The sequence below is a fragment of the Berghia stephanieae genome, chromosome 4, assembly GCF_034508935.2.
Source record: "Berghia stephanieae isolate SIO BIC M18660-M18661 chromosome 4, UCSD_Bste_1.3, whole genome shotgun sequence".
NCBI classification, from domain to species: domain Eukaryota; kingdom Metazoa; phylum Mollusca; class Gastropoda; order Nudibranchia; family Aeolidiidae; genus Berghia; species Berghia stephanieae.
The window spans coordinates 41,976,820-41,987,083 of record NC_088363.1 but is presented as its reverse complement, the minus strand read 5'-3'; the positions used below and the strand labels follow the sequence as shown (position 1 = coordinate 41,987,083).

At 37.5% G+C, this 10,264-nt stretch overlaps 1 protein-coding gene across 2 annotated transcripts in view; it reads left to right on the top strand.

The window, feature by feature from the left end:
* Positions 1-219: 219 nt before the first annotated feature.
* Positions 220-10,264, top strand: part of LOC144970599 (sodium-dependent proline transporter-like) — a 67,486-nt gene continuing 57,441 nt past the window's right edge. The window contains exon 1 of one of the 2 annotated variants that reach the window (XM_078910390.1): positions 220-915. In XM_078910390.1, coding sequence (XP_078766516.1) covers positions 907-915 — 9 coding nt within the window. In that variant the 5' untranslated portion in view covers positions 220-906. Of the gene's footprint in view, positions 916-6,224; positions 6,456-10,264 lie in introns of those variants that run through there. The other variant, XM_078910388.1, reaches the window with a different exon arrangement.

Genomic DNA, 10,264 nt, shown 5'->3' with positions numbered 1-10,264 from the left:
CCCCAATCGAAAGGTACGCCCCCCCCAGAAAAAGCCCAAAACCAAAAAACAAAAAAACAAAAAACAAATTAAAAAAAACAACCAAACAACCCCCCCCCCCCCCCCCCCCAATAAATTCTCATTGAGAACAACAACAGGGTCAGAGGAGCATGACCATTCTTGGTCTGTTGTCATCGCAAATGCGAGGTTAATTCTTCCGCGGCTAATCTTCATTACTTTACAATGGTAACATTTTACAAGTAATCATCTGCTTACAAATACAAACGTAACCGTTTTCACCAAGCGAGCAGTAACTACAACGTGACTGTTATTGACTGCTCTCTTGGTAAAAACGGTAAACGATATGCTGTCTGGTAAGGGTTAGATTGAACGCGGGGATCAAAGGATTAGCGACAGTGGCATTTTCATTGGTTGACGAAGGACCCGTCGCTCTCATTAAACCGTACAGTGGCAAAAACAACCTTTTCTTATTTTGGCTTGAAAATGTTTAACTTCTAATTACTCTCACTCGCCAGAAAATAAACATTAAACTTTTAGGTATCCGAATTAAGAAACTTTGGCAAGTTGGACTTCAATTTTATCAATGACTAGACGTATATACATTATGTAATATTATGACGCAAAGGTTTTCTGGCGAAAATGAGAAAATGATTTTGGCATTGTGCAAAGCCATTAATAATAGTGTGAGATTCCATTTGAATTAAATAAGTCAATGGCGTGCTGGGTTTCAGGGGGATAAAGTCTTCGATGTGTGACGCTCCGACGCATTTTTCAGGAGGGTTCTCTGGGGTGTTAAGTCCCAGATCTGTTTGGTACTGTTGGTGAGATCTGTAGTTGTTGGAAGTTGATTTCAGATCTGGAGGAGGAGGTTTTCGTCTTTGGCTGTCTGGAGATTATTGAGTCACCATGGGGGAGGTGAGTATTTTGTTTTTATTATCAAATGTAAAATGAATGAAGATTATAGATATTAGGCTTGAATAATAATATAGATAGTATGCGCTTGGCTAAGAAGCTCACAACATTGCCATCCCGAAGTATAACGGACCAACACACAAAACTATGTGTAACCATTAGCTTTTATTGTCTGGTTAATACAGTTTAGTGACAACTGCTCACAAACATGGATGGCAAAAAAAAAAAAAACAATAACAAAGGCCTGAGTGACGTCATCTTCGTTCTATCTATATGTGCGGCTATGTGATCGAGTGGTATGACAATAACCTTTGGATCGGAAGGTCCTGCGTTCGATTCCCGAGCGGCGCATAGTTGAGCCCACATTCTCTCACCGTTCTCAGGTGTAAAATGAGTACCGGGTCTTTAACAACGTTGTCTCTGTAAATTGAAATGTATTATCGCCTGACAGGCGACATGTCTCGTTCTATATATTAAGTGTTGCTGTTGGCTATCATTTGTAAAGCGCTTTGAGCACTTTCAGTGGATATTGCTCTATTAAAAAGCTCAAGTTTTTAAAAAGCTATGTATTTGATTTGGTTTATACTATTGATCTTTCTGATAACAGTTTCTGATAATATTGAGCGCACGTTTTGTGAGTAAGTCATATCAAACACGAGCAACATCCATCTGTTTACATGAAAGCTTTGTATGAAAAATGTATGTTACCTGATGGAACTTTGAAATAAGGATTTCACATAATAAGTTTATATATTTTTAAACAGAGACATTTTCTGGTCCCAAAGGCATAGAGCTCAAAAATAAATTTTAAAATTCATCTTTTATATAGTGCAATATACACTAAACGCTCAAAGCGCTTTACAAAGGGTCTCTGGCCAACAGCAACACTTAACATGTAGGAACATGACGCCTATTAGGCGTTATTACAATTTTTTCTCGGACAGAGACAACGCTGTTAACGGCCAGGTACACATAATACACATGACAACGGTGAGAGAATCAGTGAGTAGAGAGCCTTTTCCAAGGACTCAACTATGCGCCGAACGAGGCTGGAACCCAGGACCTTCCGTTCCGAAAGCGAGTGTCATACCACTGGACCAATAGCCACACAAGTCTACACAAAACTGTGTGTAACCATGATCGTTTATAGTCTGAGAATTACTCTTAAAAGCGGATGGCAAAAAACAATAACAAAGACCCAAGTGACGTCATCTTCGAACTATCTATACTTAAGAATGCTTGTCAACGGGGGGCCTGAATCCTCTTTGTTAAATGAATGCGCCTAACTTGCTAATGTCCTGAACATTGTCGAGCGATTCTGACGATAATATATATATTATAATATATATATATATATATATATATATATATATATATATATATATAGAGAGAGAGAGAGAGAGAGAGAGGGAGAGTAAGAGAGAGAGAGAGAGAGAGAGAGAGAGAGTAAGAGAGAGAGAGAGAGAGAGAGAGAGAGAGAGAGAGAGAGAGAGAGAGAGAGAGAGAGAGAGAGAGAGAGAGAACCATTGGACTCGGTTCACGTCTGCGTCAGATTGTTTTCAATATGATATCTTGTAACAAGACGTTTTTATTCATGAAAAGAAATTCTTTCAGTTTCATGATCTTTTAAATGTTATGTTTGTTATTTGTCTTGAATGCATATTTTACCATTCGGATATCACCTCGGGGGTCTGTTGATCTGTTGATTTGTGAAAAACCTCTAAAGCATACAAATACAGTTATATTTGACTCTTTGCCAGATTATGGATTTTGTAATAGAAGATATACAAATATCAATATTAACTTGTGTTAAAAAATACTGAAGGTTTTAGTTTCATTTATTTTTCTGGTTTAAATAATGTACATTAATCTACCTCTCTCCTTAAATAGTAACGCGTAATGATATCATGTTTACAATAATATTGTTGACGTCCGATTCTAAATCGTTAAATCTCACTAAAATTAGTTTTAAAAAAAGTAGTATCATTTAAATATTTTTGAAAATGTCTTTTATTCAGAGATGATTAAATAGGAATCGATTGAGGGGTATAATAAAGGATTTCTTACACTCTTGCGTTTTGGAATTCGAACTTTGCCCAACATCGCGCACTCGCTAGCGCGTGCAGCAGTTGAGATCACGTCCGCAAATCAAAAATGCAAAAGTGTAAGAATCGTATATTATTTCATCCCTCTCATTGGAAAACCATATCATTTCTCGTAAATACGTGTTGAATAATGCTTTGAACGCGTTAAATCAACATTTTATTCAACAAATGCAGAATATTTTCGCTCATTTTATTTGTTTAGAATAATGTGTAAAAAAGACAACTGATTGTTATTTAAAAATAATCTTTAAGTGCGCATGAAAACAAATCAAACGTTCTTCTAATTTTGGTCAAATGGTCGTTTAAACATATGGAGAAAAATACAACTTATGATAATGGAAATACTAATACCATACAATTGGTCACGAAATATCTAAACATCTATCTACAAGGAGGGGTGGGATATACGTATTCTTTCATTTCTTTATATTTAATAAACTCGTTATATTCTTATGTGCAATAACACATACTCGCAAATCGTAATTTTACTGGCACGAGAAATATAACTCATTTAATAAAAACAAAGAAATGAAAGAATTGTATATTATTATCATACCTTTATGGTTTCGGGGAAAACCGTATTTTACTATAGCGTAATAACAAAAATATTACGAGGCGTGTCCATATATTCCTTAGTAAAAAAAAAAAAAAACCAACACAAAAAAAACAAAAAAAAAAAAACAAAAAAAAAAAAAAAAAAAAAAAAAAAAAAAAAAAATTACTGCAAAAAGCAGACCCCCCCCCCCCCCCCCCCCCCCCCCCCCCCAAACAAAACTCAGCAGTTCAATATTTTTTTTCCGTAGCACGCAAAAGTTTTTACTTAAAATAGAATTTGACACTTAATAATAACATCCTGACCACAATGACAATTCTTCACGTCAAATGGTTAAAGTTGAGAACCAAGTGGTGTAGATCATAAACCAAACGAGTACGTTTTGATCAGAAATTATTATGAATGAGGTCATTGGAGGGATATTGATGCTATGCGTTTATTTTTAAACTCACAACCTCCGCCAGCCGGATATATATAACGTGCCAATACACATATGGCACCAAAAGTATTCCAGTTATAGCTTGTTACAGTGTTGAAATAACATTTATAGACAGTGTGTCAGTTTTAGAGGAAGAAGCGGCCAAGTGGTTAAACATTGCACTGTCCCGGGTTCGAGCCCCGCTTCAGGCACTTTCGGTTTTTTTTTCTTAAGATTATTAACCCCCGAGTTTTATCACTTTGAACAACATGAGCGATTTCTGTTGACATCAGACATCTTGTTTGATGGAGGATTATCTATATTATTCCTTCCTTGAATGCAGAGGCGACAGTATCTTATGATGTTGTGGTGGAAGACGTATTTTTTGTGAATGTATCTATCCAGCTGTATTTTCGACCCTTTAATATTTATGGTTTTTTTTTTTTTTTGGTTGAGTGTCATTTTTTAAATTGAACTTTTATATATAGCGCGATATCCACTTAATGTGCTTAAAAAGCGCTTTACAAGGGATCCCTGACCAACAGCAACACGTAACGGCCTGACACTGAAACCGGAGGCTATGCTGAAACCCAAAAAGACTGGCATTTTGACGTCATTATTTAGTTTTTGCACCGCCTAGTGAGTTGTCGTTAGTAAAGCTCATGGAAAGAAGTTGTCCCATTGGTTGAACTATTGAATACAACTCACGATTTGTTTTCTTTTGTGGCTGAAGACTGGCATTTTGACGTCATTTTTTGGTCAGTGTCAGGCTATAAGTAACGATGGCTAAAAACAATAACAAAGAGCTGAGTGACGAATGTTGTGAGTATTTTTTTTTACCTGAACGCATAGTATCAATAGATGGCTAGAGGGACATATGTCGGTTTGAAGTGTCGAAATCCTACTTACTTTTAGATGTAATGAAAAATGTTCACTGAAATATAGATATAGATAGAACGAAGATGACGTCAATCAAGTCTTTGTTATTGTTTTTGCCTTCCACGTTTATGAATACTTCTCACTAAACTGTATGAACCAGACTATAAAAGTTCATGGTTACACATAGTTTTGTGTGTTGGTCCGTTATACTTCCGGATGGCAATGTTATGAGCGTCTTAGCCAAGCGCATACTATCTATAGATAGAACGCGCTTGGCCAAGGAGTTCACAACATTGCCATCCGGAAGTATAACGGACCAACACACAAACTCTGTGTAACCATGCACTTTTATAGTCTGGTTAATACAGTTTAGTGAGAACAATTCACAAACGCGGATGGCAAAAACAATAACAAAGGCCTGAGTGACGTCATCTGCATACTATCTATACCGAATTTGATGTCACTCAGGTCTTTGTTATTGTTTTTTTGCCAAACATGTTTATGAGTAATTATCACTAAACTGTATAGATAGAATGCGCTTGGCCAAGGAGTTCACAACATTGCAAAGGCCTGAGTGACGTCATCTGCATACTATCTATCGTCTGGATAATACAGCTAGTGAGAATTACTCATAAACGTGGATGGCAAAATACAATAACAAAGACCCGAGTGACGACAACTTCATTCTATCTATAGATCGTTCGAAGATGACGTCACTCAGGTCTTTGTTATTCTTGTTTGCCATCCGCGTTTATGAGTAATGCTCACTGAACTGTTTTAACAGTTCATAAATGTTCATGGATACACACAGTTTTGTGTGTTGGTCCGTTATACTATGAGCTTCTGAGCCAAGCGCATACTATCTATAGTCTGGTTAATAGATAGTTCGAAGATGACGTCACTCAGGCCTTAGTTATTGTTTTTGCCATCCGCGTTTGTGAGTTGTTCTCACTAAACTGTATTAACCAGACTATAAAAGTTCATGGTTACACAGAGTTTGTGTGTTGGTCCGTTATACTTCCGGATGGCAATGTTGTGAACTCCTTGGCCAAGCGCATTCTATCTATAGATAGTACGCGCTTGTCTAAGAAGTTCACAACATTGCCATCCGGAAGTATAATGAACACACGAACTATGTGTAATCTTGAACGTTTATAGTATGGTTAATACAGTATAGTGAGAATTACTCATAAACGCCATGGCAAAAAGCAAAACAAAGACCCGAGTGACGTCAACTTCATTTTATCTAAAAAAGTTCATGATTACAGAGAGTTTTGTGTGTTGGTCCGATATCCTTTCGGATGGCAATGTTGTGAGCTTCTTAGCCAAGCGCATGCTATCTGTAAATTAGCACACAATAACCGTGTTCCCAATGTGAGGTCGTATTTATGTCGATGTGTACTTGGTATGCACTGTCACGTCAATTTAAGCGTGTGTGTCAGTTTTTGTATCTGTGTATATTGTTCTTTGCTGTAATACCTGATTATCGTCTGTGACTGTTTGAGGCTTTTACTTCTTTTAATTGGAATATTATAGTCCGTATAGTTGATCGATGGGAGAAAGAAATTATTACATCACAACGAAGAGGGTAGGAATTAACGTTAAATAATCATTCCCTCCTCTGCTTTGCTATTCATAATATTTTGCATGCACCTACAGATCCCATCCATCTACAAAGCTTTATCTTATTCCTCCATCTATCCGTCCATCTATCTATCCATCGATGCACGCTTCCATCAATCAAAGATTATTTTCTAGTCATGAGTATGAGTTCGGTGTCCACCAACTTGTGGAGGTCGAAAGGCTGGCTTCAATGGGAAATCGGTACTGTATTTTAGATCCTGCAGGAAACTGTCAATTTGGCTTTTAAAGCTGTTTATGTCATCAGTTCATTCATTCACTTACCCATTTACTCAACTGGGCAGAACTTCCATAGTTTCACAACACTTTTATTATATTACTTAATCTTTTAGCGATTATGGAATTTAATTTAGTTGCAATGTCAAATAAATTATTACTGTAAGAGATACGTTTCTTTAGGTGTTGTGAAACTATGAAGTCCTTCCCTGAACTGTTCATCTGTCTATAACTATAAGCTTTTTTATTCTTCATTTGTACAAACCAGATCTCCAATGAGGCATAATTCGATTTTGTACCAATTCCAATTATTTGAAATTCAGATCCAGCTTTTATTCAAATTACCTACCCCTTCCTCCATCTCGCCCTCCGCCATCCATCCATTCAACCACCCTTCTGTTCATTCTTCTATCCATATAACCATCCATCCATCCATCTATCCATCCATCCATCGACTATCCGTCCATCCATAAATCCATCCATCCATCCATAAATCCATCCATCCATCCATAAATCCATCCATCCATCCATCCAACCGCCCTTCGTTCATTCTTATAACCATATAGCCTCTCAACTATCAAATCATCCAGGGAGATATCAATGTAAGAAAAATGATAAAATCTGCTATATTTAATCCATGTTAAATTTCCTCTTAATGGTCTATCTCAGACACAAATCAGCGCCACGCCCGACACAACCACCTATCCATCCGTTACTCTAGCTATTTACACATTCCCACTATTAAAAAATCATTTTACACCATACAGTCCGTGTTGTTTGTATACTATTATATAATTAAGCAACATGTATGTTTCAATGTTTAACTTTGACTACCTGTGTCCGTAACGTAATTTATTATCTGTAAAGCGATTTGAGATGTTTGGTTCATGGAAATCGCTCAACAAAATTTATTACGACATTTATACACCCAATAAATCTATCCAACATTCCATCATCGACCCTTATCAACAAAAATACGGTTTTCCCCCTTCATGAATCACATCCAAGGAGTAGCTCCTTTCTACGTTTAAATTTATTAACTTTTCATGTTCACAACCGTAACCAAATCATTCAAATTGTTTATGACGAATTACGTAAGCACGCAGAATAAAATAGCTATTAAACATTCCTGCCAATCATTTTCTATTCATTTTAATTACGTCTCCCCCCAATCTATAATGTCATGTTTTGGCAAAAGATACTTTCTAAATTTGGTCAGAAAATATTTTGTTTAACTTTCATCCTTGTGGTCGTCAGTAGGTCCAGGGTTCAAGCTATGTTCGGTCTGGGCTCGCATATCTTTAGGAGGAAGATCTTTATTTACATTCTCTCTTCACATTCAGATGTTAAATGATTACCCGGCACGTAGCAGCGTTGTCTTTTTCACAAAAAATATTATAATAACCCGTAACAGGCCTCAGGTTGTCTCCACCTACTTATGAACTGTTGAATTTGGCTTCGGCCCCTTATGGATAGAATGAAGTTGACGTCACTCATGTCTTTGTTATTGTTTTTTTTTGCCATCCGCGTTTATGAGTAATTCTCACTAAACTGTATTAACCAGACTGTAAACGTTCAAGGTTACACAGAGTTTTGGTTGTTGGTCCGTTATACTTCCGGGTGGCAATGTTGTGAGCTTCTTAGCCAAGCGCATACTATCTATAAAGCATTTTGGATCTACTTTAGTGGAGTTTGCGCTTTATAAAAACTCCCGACTTTCACTTCATATCATTAACATGGTAAACAAGCTTTTCAGCTAGATGGCGTTCTTTAGGATAACCCATTTTTCTATTTTCCTTTTTAATATATAAAAAAACCAAACCCCATAGCCTTTATAATATAGTGCAAGAGTGCAATATCCACTAAACACGCTCAACGCTTTACAAGGGGTCCCCAGCCAACAGAGACACTTAACATATAGGACGAGACATGACACCTGTTGGGCGAGGATATTATTATTATAAATTTGTCTATAGAGACAACGGCCAGATACTCATTTGACACCAGAGTACGATGAGAGAATATGAGTAAAGAGCCATTCCTAAGGACTCAACAATGCGCTGCACTGAGTGGGACTCGAATCCACTGGACGTTCTGGTCCGATTGCGAGTGTTATACGACCAAATAGCCGCACGATTATATGACGCAATTCTACGAATTTTTCGTATCTAATAATAGAAGGCATGCCTATGGTATCTTTATAAATAGTTTTTTTTCCAGGAAGGGAATGGTGATGTAAAGACTTTTTGATGTGTAGCTTAAAGTGTCACACATTGACAAAACGCTTTTTTGTTACATTTTGGCCAACAACAAAAAAATAACTCCGATTAAGTCTCGGGTTTGCTATATTTTCCGTTTCGGTTAAAATAAATTGTATATTTGAGAACGTTTAGTGGAAATTGAGCTATTTATATGTGCACGTATTTCTTTAGATGAATGACTCGGTGGGTGTGTTGAATGATGGATAGGTGTATAGATGAGTGAGTCAGTGGGTGTGTTGACTGATGGGTGGGTCTGTTAGTTGACGGCTTTTGACCTGTGAAGGAATCACTGGAACCTTTGACTTGAAGTCTACGTACCTATACTAAAAACAGGGTAAGGCTTAAACTTTGTACTTACTTTCGTCACGCCTGACTGACCACCAAAGACCTGACCTGTTGATATAATAAATGAATTCATTTATTAAAAATCGCTCTCAATAGACGTAAATAGTTTATGGTGTAGTTACGATTGGGAAATGGTGTGGGTTGGGCCGGGGGAGGGGGGAGGGGTTCAGATCAGACCAAAGAAGGAATGAAGTTATAAAAGTATTTAAAAAAGATTCCTTTCATCCTAGATCTGATATACGATAATTCCATGCTATAGACTCTTTCAATCAATCAAGTGCTTCGATAGAACAGTATGGGGGGAAAGGGGGGGGGGGGGGAGATCTCCGAATTGAATGTCCATATTTTGATAGGGCAAATATATTTTGTCAAAAATACTTTGTCTAAAGACGTACCGTTGAGTTTTCTACTCGCTGGTTCAAACCTTCAGATCTAATTAAGATTGTCTCTGACATCCCCCTGTCTCTCTCTCTGACCCTCTGTCCACCCAGCAGTGATAAGGGAGATGGATTTATATCGTTTGCATTTTAGGAAAGAAGGTGTCAACTTTGAGAAAGAGAGAGTAATAGAGGAGGAGGAGGAGGAGGGGGAGGAGGAAGAGGAAGAGGAAGAGGAGAAGAAGAAGAAGAAGAAGAAGAAGAAGAAGAAGAAGAAGAAGAAGAAGAAGAAGAAGAAGAAGAAGAAGAAGAAGAAGAAGAAGAAGAAGAAGAAGAAGAAGAAGAAGAAGAAGGAGGAGGAGGAGGAGGAGGAGGAGGAGGAGGAGGAGGAGGAGGAGGAGGAGGAGGAAGAGGAAGAGGAAGAGGGATGAGGGATGAGGATGAGGGATGAGGATGAGGATGAGGAGGAGAAGACATAGTCAGTGTTGACGTGTGATGTGTGGTTTGTGGTCTTGTGATATGACACACATCTTCGAATCAGTAGGTCCCACTTTCCA